Below are 14,392 nucleotides of genomic sequence, written 5' to 3'. Positions count from 1 at the left end.
CTCAATCATCAATACTGTCTTTTCTTTTTTGTTCCTGAGTGCAATGTCCGGCCGCAATGCTTTGTTTTCTATGTTCACACTCGATGGAATCGTTGGTGTCGTGTCCTTGATCTTGGGCATTTATTATGATCCGTTCGCTGTCACAGTTGAGCTGACCTCTTCTTAGCCATTCCAATGAGCCTTCTTTTTCTATACCCACTCGATCCAACTCTTTTTTTGTATTTTCCTGCTCTTTTGTCATTCTCCCAGTTGTTGGTGTATATTTCATGATATTTAATTTTATATTTATATATATATATATATATATATCTTGATATTTAAGTTAAAGGGGAACGGACATGAGTATAGACATCAAATGTTTAAGATTAATTAATTGTAGCAACAAAAAAGATTAAGTTTGGTGCAAAAATTGTTGCTCTAGCATGCGTGAATCGTGAGATATCCGAGTTTGAAAATGCCAATAGCAGACGATTTCTCTCGCGCCGGCCAGCATCTCGCGATAATCTGCCCTCCACGATGTGACGTCATCGGAGGAAGCTGATGTGACTGCGCAATAGTAAACAATGGCAGACACCGACTCCGATAGTTGCGTAAGTCTGGATATCAGCGATATTTCTGACCAATCTGATGTGGAAAATGAAGAGAAAATTAATAATCTTGGGGAATCACACTCGATTCTCCCATACAGATTCGAACCATACCGTCCAGAGAGTGAAGAAGAGAAATCGTCGGACACAGACACAATGACGATCGATTTTGATCTCGGGCGCCTCCAAAATACTGAATGGTATTCATTTTTATGTCTCTTTTTTAATTGAAAAAGTTTCTTTTTCTCGTCAATGGAATACATAACTAATATTTAATTAATGTTCGGTGCCGTGAGGCAAGAAATGGATAGAAACACAGAAACGAAATACGACTTTATTGACTTAGTGCAGCACTGCAGGTGTATCAGTTGTAATTGTATCATTATAGCACTCTCTATAAGCCTGGTGTTGGGCTAGCGGCTAGGGTGCCAGCTTAGGATCCTGGGTTCGAATCCCGGTCGATCGCTGAATTAACACCAGGGGGGTTGACTCAGCCTGTCATCCTTCCGAGGTCGGCTAATTGAGTACCAGTTCACTGGTAATACCCTGCTTGTCGTAAAAGGCGACAACTAGGGTTGGCGGCAGGAAGGGCATCCGGCCGTAAAACATTGCTTCAAAAAGGGGACCAAAAAACAACAACAACCACGGTCCCCGAAAAAGGCAACCCCCGCTTTGCGGGGAAAAATGGCCTCTGAAGGTGTTTTTTTTTTTTTTTTTTTTAAATATCACTCTCTATAATGCAAGCAATCTCTGTGTGTCTGTGTGTCTGTCTGTGTGTATTTCTGTGACCGCTGTTTCTCGACAACCACTGGTCCGATCTAAGTGAAACTTGCCAGGTATATTGCTGGAGACCTGAGGATGTGCCTTTTCAAGGTTTGCTATTCAACGGACAAGTGGTTACCAAGTTATGGCTATTTATTTAGCAAACACATACGTTTTGTACGTGAACGAAGGAACGGCGAAGGACGAGAGCGAAGGAACGGCGAAGGACGTGAGCGAAGACCGAAGGAATGATGCAAGTTTTAATTTTTCTTTGCACGTACGGTCAAGCGACAGCGAAGGAACGACGTGTGTTTGTTGTTTCTGCCTAGCGGTTTGAAAATTGAATACTTGGCCATTAAAACTAATTTGCGATTAATCGTAACTGCGATATGCGAACTTCCGGAAAGTGAGGCCTTATGTTTGGTACGTACGTCAACGTACGTATTTCCACGTACTTACCTCCCCACACGTACGGGCACGCACTAGCAGCAGCCACACAACGACTGGGCATGATTCCAACTGATCGTAACGAAAACAAAGCGATGTTCGGATCGTCACGAAGCCAACAAGGCTTTAAGAACGAAAAACTGGGTTACTCCGCAAACTTCATTTCCGGTTTGCGGTTTTGACAAAACTGATTTCGCTTGTTCGGCGATATTTTGACAAATTCTAATAAAACCGCGAAGATATTTGTGAAATGAACTCAATAGAAGTGTTTAAGATATGTTTATGTTTCGAAATCTGCAAAGTTGTTTTGGTCGTGTCCATTCTCCTTTAACATCAGCTTTGTGGCCACGACCTCACATGACAGAGGTGGGGGGGAGGGTGGCGGGGGGCGCGTAAATTTTCTATGTAAATGCGCACCGTGTAGCACCACCTAGTGGTGGTGGCAGAGGGTATTACAATTCCCTCTTTTGCCTGCGCAATGCTGAGGTTAAAGCTGTCTTCGCACAGGTAAATTTGTCCTCCCCCCCTCCCTCTTCCTCTTACCTCCTCCTCTCCTTCCCTCCTCTGTCCTGGGTACTTCAGGTCGTATAATATATTCAGTTTAAAATTATGGAGGGCCTCAATTCCAAACAGGAAATTAGAGCTGTCTCCCTTGACATATCACATGCCTTCGATACGGTCTGGCACCCCGCTCTGCTCACCAAACTCTCCTCCTATGGTATCCATAGAAATCTCCACACATTGCTGGCGGACTTCCTCTCTAGTCGTAGTCAACGTGTGGCCCTGAATGGGTTTCTCTCATCTCCCTTTCCTGTTCAGGCTGGAGTTCCCCAAGGCAGTGTTCTGGGCCCTGTGCTTTTTCTGCTCTTCATCAATGATCTCTCTGAGTCTCTTGAAAATACTCTCTACCTCTTTGCTGATGACTCCACTCTCTGCCGCTCAATTCCTCATCCCTCAGATCAGCAGTCTGCAACCTCCTCACTCTCTGCAGACCTGGACAAAATCACAGACTGGTCAAACAAGTGGAACATGTCTTTCAATCCTGACAAATCTCACACTTACTATGTCTCTCCGAAAAGACCGACTGGACAACCCTCCCATCTACTTTCTGAATAATCCTCTCTCAGAAGCTCTGTCACTCAAGCTTTTGGGTCTCACTATCTGCCATGATCTTTCCTGGGAAAACCACATTTCAAATCTGGCCTCCAAAGCCAGTCGCCGACCCATTCCGCAGCTCAATGGAATAATGCTCTCCCCTCTGGGCTGGTGCTACTGCCTCACACCTAGCTCGTCTTCGCGATGTTGAAACCAAGGCTTTCAGAATCATTGGAATCTCCCGCAATGAAGCTAACTCCGAGGGCCTTTCACTTACTCACCGCAGGCAGGTTGGTGGTCTTTCTGTCTTCTACCGACTCCTCTCCGGCCTTGCTCCCCCAGATCTCTCTGGGCTCTGTCCCCCAAATATTCCGACAGGTCGCACAAGATCTGCCTGCAACCCTCTTATGGTTAAACTGCCAAAATCAAGACTCTCTGCTCACCTTCACTCCTTCATTCCTCTTTTCTCCCACCTCTGGAACAAACTCCCTCACTCTCTTTAATCTCACTCCTTCCTCCAGGTCTTTAAAACAGCTGTTCACCACTATCTCTTATCTTCCCCCATCCAAAACCTTGATCTTTTCTACCCCCTCTAATTTCACCCCAGATCCACTTTTTTGAAATACCAACTTCTTTCCTGGAAGTCCTTGCAGTGTCCTTGTGTTTTATACTTCTCCCACCCCACCCCACCCTTCCCATGCCTCCTCCCCCAGAAAGCCCTCTCCCTCCCACAGATCTCCCGATGTCCCTGCTCTCAAATGTTGTGTTTGTGTGCTTCCCCTTCTCTCCCCATCTTGTCTACCGCTCCCCTTATTATATACTTTGTGTGTCTGTTTGATTTTTTTTGTGTGATAAATGTTATCTCTTTCACGAGCCTCGATTCTGTAAACAACAACAACAAAAAAAAAACATTTTTTTGCATATATGGAATACTCCTTCCCCACCCCCTTCACTCCTACTGCCCCCCCCCCCCTCACCCAAATGAGATTGGGTCCATGGCGTCAGACAAATATGTTTGGTCTGGTGTTGGTATATAGCCAGTGCATGCATGATGGGCCGAGTAGCCTCCTCTTGCATCAACAATGCAACTTGTAATGGAATGGCTCGGCATAAAACCTCAGCCTGTAAGGCACACAATATGACCAAGAGAAACATGAAACTTACTGCTCTGTTTCGTTGGAAGTCCAGGCATCCAGTATTCTCTGCACCAGGCAGCACTTGTCAAAAAGCTGCAGGGCAGGGCAAAACACAGTAGAGGGATGTGATTTGGTGGGAAGAAAGGGGGGTGGGAAGTAAACACATGTCTCACAAATTGGTCAGCTTACATCATCCTGCCTTCCAATGAGCACATCAGGGTTGTGCACATTCATACAGCATCCCCATTGTTGTACCAAGTTCATTCTGACATCTCATCTACAGGGTGTCTGGTAAGTCAAAACCCAATTTTAAATTGTTGTGGAAGTTTTATTTATGAACCAATTTAAATGAAACAAACTGTAAATGAAAGTGTGTCCAGTGCAGCTTTATGCACAACACTTTAAACCACCACATATGATCCAGCATTGTCAACACATTTCCTTAATGGGCAGGCATTACGGAGTGAACGAATCCACCATTCACTACATTCTGAAGAATGGGAAGGCGATCCAAGAAAGTGTTGCGGAGAGCGCTGCACTGAGCACCAAGGTGGTTGCCCAAGTCTGAGACGTCCACATAGAAAGGATGGAGAAGGCTCTCAGTGTATGGATAGAAGACAACGCACAGAAGAACATGCCTTTTTGTGGACCTTTCATTTGTGCAAAGGTGAGGCGTATTTACGAACATCCGTCAGGCGTGGGTGGCGTGAGCACGGAAGACGCTAACACACGTGATGTGCTGAGCGATGCAGGTACAAGCAGCCCCAGTTCATTCACAGCGAGCAGGGGATGGTTTTACCGCTTCAAGGAGCAATACAGACTCAAAAATATAAAGCTCACAGGCGAGCGTGCCTCCGTGGACCACGACGTGGCCAAAACATTCCCTGCTCAACTCGCGCAGTTAATGAACAAGAGGGGGTACCTGCCAGAGCAGGTCTTCAATGCAAACGAGACCCGCCAATTCTGTCAAAAATGCCCACGAGAACTTTCATCTCGAAGTTCAAGGGAACAGCATCGGAATTCAAGGTCGCCAAGGACCGGGTATCTCTACTCTGTATGACGAAACTCATGATGCTGTACCGTTCCCTGAACTGGCGTGCTCTCAAGGTAGTCCGGCAGATATGTGAAGAATTGTGGTAGAATTGTGCCTTTGATGATACAAGCATGAAACTTGGCACACAGTTAGGGCATACCCTTACAGTGAAATTTGGATGTAGGGGCATTCCAGATTTCTCCTTGGCCCAAAATGGCGGCCATTTTACAAAATGGCGGCTAAGAAGGACATATTTACCTATTATTTCAGACTTGTCATTTGTGCTGCTATTGAAACACAATGTAATGAGCATATTATAAATTGTCATGTACATGCTATGCAATACCTTCATACTGGGTTCAAAATTGGAATCTACGGTGGCCTATAAGGGGCAGAACAAATGGTTTACCATTGCAATAGACAGGACTGGTCTAGCGGTTTAATTATTTAACTTTGCATGACTATCTGATTTCTCCTGGGTGTAATTTTGGTTCAATACCTTTATATGAACAACTTTGATGTAGCTTTATGAACTTTCCTATCATAGACTAGGTGACTATAAGGAACAATGCAAGGCTAGTGAAAAGTTACGAAAGCGAATTACTATATTTATGATAATAATGTATGTATTTCTTTTTCAGATGATAACTCGACTGCACTGCACCTTCGCTCATTGACTGTAGTAGCTACCTAGATTTGGTTCCCAATTTGTATATTGATTGGATGGTGGTGGTGGATAATGCTTAATTGACAATGGCCAACAAAAATTTCAAGCTATTAGACCCCCAAAGCCCTAGTACATCTGGAACAAACATGCCTTATCTGACAGATTGGGAGAAGTGTGTGTTATGTCAGGAGGTCACCGATGAGGCCCTTGCCTGTCCAGCTGATTCCAAGCGAACCACAGGGTCCGGATACCAAACTCTTGCAGATTATCTCCTCACCTTCAGCCAGATGGGCTGCCTGCCAAAATCTCTAGAACTGTCCCGCCTGGACGATGGTGAAGGTATCCAGTCAACCTTCCAGAGCCACAAGGCTAAGTGGCATGATTCATGCAGACTGAAATACAACAAAACTGAACTGCATCGGGCACAAAAAAGAGAAACGTCTAGTGAAGAAACCGCAAGTGTCTCAAGAAAGTACACCCGTCACAGAGTACATGTAGACCACACACAGCCACAGCCTGAAAAGTGTTTCTTTTGTGACAAACCAGCGGGTACTAATTCTCTGCGAAAAGCTTCCACCTTCGACCTCGATAAACATGTCAGGACAGCTGCCCTGAAACTAGGAGATCAGGCACTTCTTGCTAAACTGAGTGCAGGTGACCTTATAGCACAAGATGCACAGTACCACGTGAAGTGTCTGGTGTCACTTTATAACAAAGCAAGGGCCACAAGCACAACACTGAATGAACAAGATGATATCAATCACGGTATAGCACTTGGAGAGCTAGTGTCCTACATCGATGATGCCCGCACAGATGCACTTGTGACACCAGTGTTCAAGCTGGTAGACCTAGCAAGACTATACACCACCAGGCTGGAACAGCTTGGAACAGTCTTGACCAGGCGTGTCCACTCCACCAAACTCAAAGATCGAATCATGACATATTTTCCAGACCTAGAGGAGCACATGTCCGGTCGAGATATTCTGCTTGCTTTCAACCAGGATGTTGGCTCAGCCCTTCAGAAGGCATGTGATCACGACACTGACAGTGATGGAGTTTGTCTTGCTAGAGCCGCAAATATAGTTCGTAGAGACATGTTGAAAATGAACTCAACATTTAGTGGTTCATGTGAAGCCCACTGCCAAGAACATTCGGTACCTAATTCGCTTGTATCACTAGTTTCTATGATCTTGAATGGTCCTAACATCCAAGAGCAGTCAAGCCACTCGTCGGTATCAACACCTACTCTCACAATCTCACAACTCCTTATGTTCAACAGTTACTCACGCCGCAGAGAGAGTAGCAGTACTACCACGTCCACGAGGCACAGTCACAATCGGGAGACTCCCCTGCCTGTGTACCTGGGCACCCTTATCCACACAAAGACTCGAAAAAGAGACCTGGTTGATACTATGTTCAACCTGGGTCTCTCGATCTCCTATGACAGGGTGCTTAGCATCTCCACGGACTTGGGGAACAGAATCTGCCGTTTCTTCCAAAATGAGGGTACAGTTTGCCCCCCTGAGCTAAAAAGTGACCTCTTCACAACTGGGGCAGTGGATAACATTGATCATAACCCCAGTTCAACAAGTGCCCACGACTCCTTCCATGGCACTGGCATTTCACTTTTCCAGCACCCAAATAGCAATAGCTGTGGAGTTCAACGGGTAAACCCAGATGACACATCAACAACAGATGCACACCTGCCACAGTCATACACCATCGTACCTCCTGTTGTTCTGGGTAAATGTGACCCACCTGTACCCAAGCTAGCGGGTCCCAACAAAAGCAACTGCCAACTCATCCCTGAAGCAATGCAGATTGAGTACAGGTAACTGATTATTGTGTTTGAACTGTGGACAGTTATATGTGTACCTAAATAACCAAGACTTGTTAACTTATGTGGACTTGTTTGTTCTTAATTGTGTTCATTATCTTGCATTTTGACAGGTGGCTGGAGCAGATGGAGAAGACAGTGCTATCTGACACACCACTTAAGGGAGACGAGACAGTATCATGGGCTGGATACCATGCCAGCAAGCAGTCTATATATCCAGAAGAACCAGAGTGTAGTGTGGCCTTAACTTCATTGCTGCCTCTCTTCTATGATCAGCAGAGACCTGGCAGACCCAGCAGTCATCAACACCCTTTACCAGATCGAGAAGCTGGGAAAAGAACAGTATGACACATATGTGAACGAGAGGCTTGTACATCAGACAAAGCCTATCACTGACCCAATAAAAAGAAACAATCTCCCTCTCTTCAGCCGACCCCCAGTCAGAGAGAAGTCAAGAACAGAGTTGAAGGTGGTATCTCTGAAGAATGACTGCGTTCTGTTCTCCAGGCTGTTTATTGCATCCCAGACACGGAATGGAGATCTTGATGAATTCTTTGCACATGAAAACCAAGCTTGTCCCCCTGCATTGTCACAAATGGGCAAAATCCGGCTTGGAACCAAGTCTGATCTGGTTGGGTGCTTAGAAGATCTGATCACCTCACGGGAAAATGATGATGTAAGCCCCCCTGTTGAAGTCATGATCCTGGATGGAGCAGCCATCGTGAACATGCTGGCACCTCGTAATGCGAAGACCTTCTCTGAGTATGCATCACTAGTATTCTTGCCATACATCACATCTCAGATACAAAATAAGAGCAGGGTTGATATTATCTGGGATGAATATTTCCCAGACAGTTTGAAAGCCGACACCAGGAAGACGAGGGGTAAAGGCACCAGGAGACGAGTTGAGCCATCTAGTTCCATCCCTCGAAACTGGCAGGCCTTCCTTCGCATAGACGAGAACAAGGTGGAGTTGTTTGACTTTCTAGCAACGAGGATAGCAAACATTGAGACTGACAAGCAAATCGTCACCACAAACCACAAAGAAGTTTTTTGTACACAGCCACGAGATGTTACTGGTCTTTCCCCGTGTAGTCACGAGGAGGCAGATACAAGGATACTACTCCATGTCCAAGATGCAGTCAGACAGGGCTATACCAAGGTGTCAATCCGCACAGTGGACACAGATGTTTTGATCCTTGCAGTGGCAGCAACTGGATATCTTGACATCGATGAACTCTGGGTTGCTTTTGGCACAGGGAAGAATTTCAGGCACTTGGCAGCTCACGAGATGGCTGTGGCACTGGGACCAAACAAGTGCCGAGGGTTGCCATTCTTCCACGCCTTCACTGGGTGTGACACCGTGTCCTGCTTCGGCGGAAGGGGGAAGAAAACAGCATGGGAAACATGGAAAGCCTATGATGAGGTCACCTCAGCTTTCTGCGCACTGGCTGCCACACCAACCATTTCAACTGCAAATGACAACATGGATCCACTGGAGCGTTTTGTTGTTCTGCTCTACGATCGAACAAGCAGCCAGGAACATGTTAACGATGCCCGCAAGCATCTCTTCACCCAGACTGGTAGATCAATAGAGGCTATCCCACCAACGCAAGAAGCCCTCAGACAACACATCAAGAGAGCTGCCTACCAAGCCGGCTTTTGTTGGGGCCAGATGATGATTTGCGCACCTGAGCTCCCATCGCCAAGTGAATGGGGTTGGAAACAGAGTAATAACGGCTGGGGGATATATTGGACAACCCTCACAGAGGCAACTGAGGCATGCCGACAATTGATTAGATGTGGATGCAAGAAGGGTTGCAGGAAACAGTGCAAGTGTGTTAAGGCCGCACTCCAGTGCTCAGCTCTGTGTCACTGTGCAGGGGAGTGCACACGATAGTATACAGGAGGAATAACACACCTGTTACATATACACAAACATGTGGAAGACTGTTTTGTAGACTGTTTTATAGTGAAAGTCACTTCCACAGCGTTAATGTGGCATTTTCACTTCATTTCCATTGTGTTTCTGGAGTTTGCTCAAAATAGCTCAAAAAGTAATTATTTTTGTAAAGAATAAGGACCAAATAAATGTTATGTGAGTTTGTTGACATTTAATTATGATCTTACAACCTGTTTACGTGAAAAAAACATCATAGGTGTGCTTGAGCAATAAGTAAATCTAGTTTTATAGACATCGGTACTGTGTATCTTATTATCCGTAAACGGCCATTTTTAAAATGGCCGCCATTTTGTCCCTAGGAAAAGATTTGAATGCCCCTATATCCAAAAATCTTCCTAGTAGTATGCTCTATCAGTGTTCAAAATTTCATGCTTGTATCACCAAAAGCACAATTTTTTCACATATCTGCTGGGCTAAGGGCAAAGAACAAAGAAACGCTGCCCGTGTTTTGGAAGGCTAACAGGAAGGCATGGGGGTAGCGGTAGCAATCTTCATGGACTGGTTTCATAACCGTTTCGTCCCTCAGGTAGAGAGGTGTCTGGCGAAACAAAACCTTGCATTCAAGGTTCTCCTGCTCGTCGACAACACTACTGGCCACCCCATAGACCTGAACGTGGCTCTCCTAAACGTCGAGGTGATCTCCCTGCCACCCACCACCACCTCCCTCATCAAGACGCTCCACCAAAGTGTATTCTCCACTTCTTTTTTTAAAAACTTATTACACCCGCTGCACCTTTCACCGCATTTTCGACGTGATCAAGTCTGATCCAGGGCTCACCGTTGTGCAGTGTTGGAAAGGGTTCAACATTGCCCACTGCATCGGCGCCATCATGGAGTTGCTGGATGAGGTGAGAGCCTCGACCATCACCGTGCACTGTCACAGCCTGTGGCCACAGCACAGGCAATGAAAAACTTTACAGGATTTCCAGACAACACAGTGGAGAGAAATGAAATTGTCGGGTTGGCACGGCAGGTGGGAGGGGAAAGCTTTGACGATATGGAGCCTGAGGAGTTGGAGGATCGTATTGCCTCGCATGGCGATGAGCTCACGAGGAGTTGGAGGCCATTACCAAGGTTTCCGAGGAGGAAGAGGAGGGGGAGGAAGAAAGAGGAGGCGGCCAGTGATGAAGAAGAGGTGCCGAAGTTCAACCTCACGGTCAAGTTCCTGGTTGAGGTGATGCAGGATATGCGGGCAATTGCCGACAGCGTGCAAGAAGCTGACCAGGTCATGGAGCATTACTTCAAGTTTAAGAGGGGGTTGGATAATGTAATGTTCCCATACAAATAGCTGCACAGAAAGCTGCGGTAATCTGTTAGATCTTCAAGGTCTTTGGGGACCTCTGGGTGTTTTGGGTATTTAAGGGTCTTCGGGGTCCCTTTTGTCGACTGGATTTGCGTTGAATAGGGTATATACTTGTATCGGTTAAAATGAGCAGCTCTGCAAGATCTCTCGATTTCCGGTGTTTTAGATCTTTTTTTTTTTCAACTTCAAAAACGATAAACCGATATGAAGGTTTTCAAATCCAGTGATCAAAACTTTGAGCTCTTCGTATGAGCAGGTGAGGGGAGTATGACAAAACCCTCATAATGGCCGCTGGAGATGCATCTAAATCTTTCAAATCTCGGGGGTTTTTTTTTTTTTTAATATTAAAAAGACAGGAGGAGAGAGGAAGGGGGGGGGGGGGGGGGGAGTCTAAGATTTCTCTCTTTGAAGTTTGACCTCAAGGTATTTTTTTTCCATTAACCAAACTTGGAAAGGTGAGGCGTATTTACTTGGGAGATGAGCTTCATTGTTTTAGGTATTTTTTGGGCTTCATCTGAAAGCTCAAAAAAAAAAATGAAATATCTCTTTTAAATTTCAATTTTTAAGGGCTCACTAAGTAGTAAATGTGTTTCAGGGTTGTAAAGGTTCGATAGAGGTTTATGGTTAATGAAGGGTCTTAGGATTCCAAAGGGTCTTATACAATTATTACACATACTCACGTTTTGTGCGGAAAAACAAACAAACCCAAATGCAATATCTTCTCGTCTGGTGAGGGTAATAATAGTAAGGTTTAATCAAGCCCATCGGAATGCACAGTATGCCAAAATGCATGGTAATCAATCATTACATTACATTACGTAATCAAGCGTTACATTACGTTAATTACGAAAAGAAAAGCGTCACGCAATTTTGAACGGCCCCATATTGGGCTTAAGCAATCTGTCACCATGAGACTAATCAGCTCTCTTTCTAATATAACCGTGGGAAGTACGGTATGGTTAAGAGGTGTCGAGTTAATTTTTTAATAGCACATTAAATGTGTTTCCCAATCGTGCTGTTCATCTTCGAAGAGTGCTTTAAATGTGTGTTTCCCAATCGGTCCGTTACTGGATTTTGTAGCAGGTTGCGACCACACTGCGGCCATTCTTGGTTGATTAAGTAAGCTATTAGATCAAGTAGTCTTACTTATACTTATCTTAATACTGTTATGTTTGTTTGTGGGGTAGGCAGTGATATGTAGAGTCAGGTAGATTTGAGTAGGTATCATGCTCCGGATGTCGGGTAAGAATCATCACCATGTAATAAGTTTTGTTTCGCCGAATGACGGATTAGTTGTATATCTGTCCCCTTCACGAGGGGGCGGGGCATGTTATTTAGCTTAGGGGATAAAGATAAATTATCCTTTGTATGTCTGACCCTATGCACCAAACAATAACCATAAAACCAACGGGAAGCCAGTTCTGAGGACGGCCATTGGGATGCACCAGCTACAGCCACGGAAGACAGGCAGGCCGAAGACACACCCCGAAGAGCCCTGATTGGCCAGGGCGGAGCAATAAGCTACCCGCTGATTGTTGGAAGGAAGGCCGAGGAGGAAGCAGAGCGCCAATTGGCAAGGACCACCGATGACGTCAGAGGCGAGCAAGAAGCAGCACGCTGATTGGTGGAGAAGTGCTGATGACGTCACGACCCGAACGTTAAAATAACTCTCGGACTGACATTTCCTCTCTTACCCTCCGCTCTTGCTTTTTCTTGCCTTTTGCCCTTCCTCGCCTCTTGCAACTTCCTCTGTCTCTCGACGTTCCTGCTTCTCGCTCACCCCTGGTCCTCGACACTCTTGCTGACACCATCCTTTGGCGTGCGAGGAAAACGGAGGCCGATGCGGCTTGGGAGGCAAGCTGCGCCCTTGCCGTCCAAGACGGACCGTGCAGCGAGGCCTGGCTTTGTGCACGCGCGCCAAACAACAAGCGGTTTCCCGCCAATACAGGAGCCGCGTCAAGACTGTGCAGACTGCGCGCTGGGGCCTGGACGATTGCTGACGACGCACCGAGCGAGTTGAGCTAATTGCCATAATTACACCATTATTTTCCAGTTCTTGAATTCCCCTCTGTCTGTGTATGGTGTCTGTTCTGGGAGCGCTCCATTTAGGAACTTAGTTTTACCGCCGCGTTTTCTTATCGGAAATCCGTTTTCAAGAAATCCGTTTCAATAAATCCTTTTGTTATTTTTAATCTCACACTCGTACGATGTCTCTCCGAAAAGACCGACTGGACAACCCTCCCATCTACTTTCTGAATAATCCTCTCCAAGAAGTTCTGTCACTCAAGCTTTTGGGTCTCACTATCTGCCATGATCTTTCCTGGGAAAACTACATTTCCAAGCTGGCCTCCAAAGCCAGTCGCCGACTGGGCATCCTCTGTCGTGCGGTCCTTCCTTGGCACACCTGAGCTCCTCACCACATACAAGGCTTTCATCCGCAGCTCAATGGAGTACTGCTCTCCCCTCTGGGCTGGTGCTCCTGCCTCACACCTAGCTCGTCTTCACGCTGTTGAAACCAAAGCGTTCAGAATCATTGGAATCTCCCGCAATGAAGCTAACTCCGAGGGCCTTTCACTTACTCACCGCAGGCAGGTTGGTGGTCTTTCCGTCTTCTACCGACTCCTCTCCGGCCTTGCTCCCCCAGCTCTCTCTGGGCTCTGTCCCCCAAATATTCCTACAGGTCGCACAAGATCTGCCTGCAACCCGCTTATGGTTAAACTGCCAAAATCAAGCCTCTCTGCTCACCTTCACTCCTCTTTTCTCCCGCCTCTGGAACAAACTCCCTCACTCTCTTCAATCCCACTCCTCCCTCCAGGTCTTTAAAACGGCTGTTCACCACCATCTCTTATCTTCCCCAATCCAAAACCTTGATCTTTTCTACCCCCGCTAATTTCACCCCAAATCCACTTTTTTGAGGCGACTTTTGTCTTCTTTCCTGGAAGTCCTTGGTGTCCTTGCGTTTTATACCTATCCTGCCTCCCCCCAAGCCCTCTCTCTCCCACACATCTCCCGATGTCCCTGCTCTCAAATGTTGTGTTTGTGTGCTTCCTCCCCTTCTCTCCCCATCTTGTCGACCGCTCCGCTTTTTATATACTTTGTTTGCCTGTTTGTTTGATTTGTTTGTTTGATAAATGTTAGCTCTTTCACGAGCCTCGACTCTGTATACAAAAAAAAAAAAAAAAATCTCTAAACCCGGTTTTTGTTCGAGTTATTTTCTGCAAGTTGAAGACTGCCCGGCGGGATCGCTCAGGTAAGCGCTTCAGCTTCTTCCCCTTTCTTCCCCCGCATAGATAAAGTCCGCAATTGAACTGAATGCTTCGGAGTAAAAGCTCGCTATTGGCCATTCGTGATCCCTGTGGTGTTAACCCGGGGAAATAACACGACAATACCATTTAACAACATTGAGGAAAATAGTCCAGGACATACCTTGTGATAACTTCTGAAAATTAATGATGGGGGTACAGCAAAAAATGTCAAAAAACTGTTCCAATGAACCAGAATGCATATTTCTATATGACCTTTCAAATACGAAATAACCAGCAAATTTAGAAAATCTGGCATT

The 14,392-nt window shown here is 45.9% G+C and overlaps 1 protein-coding gene across 25 annotated transcripts in view; it reads right to left on the bottom strand.

Moving 5' to 3' along the window:
- LOC137417329 (serine/threonine-protein phosphatase 6 regulatory subunit 3) overlaps positions 1 to 14,392 on the bottom strand; it is a 238,253-nt gene that overhangs the window by 39,490 nt on the left and 184,371 nt on the right. For all 25 annotated transcript variants that reach the window (XM_078782967.1, XM_078782965.1, XM_078782970.1 and 22 more), the window contains one exon: positions 4,056 to 4,120. In XM_078782967.1, the coding sequence (XP_078639093.1) occupies positions 4,056 to 4,120 (65 nt within the window). The remainder of the gene's footprint in view (positions 1 to 4,055; positions 4,121 to 14,392) is intronic.

This window comes from Myxine glutinosa, chromosome 8 (genome assembly GCF_964187855.1).
Source record: "Myxine glutinosa chromosome 8, kmMyxGlut1.1, whole genome shotgun sequence".
Lineage (NCBI taxonomy): Eukaryota > Metazoa > Chordata > Myxini > Myxiniformes > Myxinidae > Myxine > Myxine glutinosa.
This window is presented reverse-complemented; position numbering and strand designations above follow the sequence as displayed.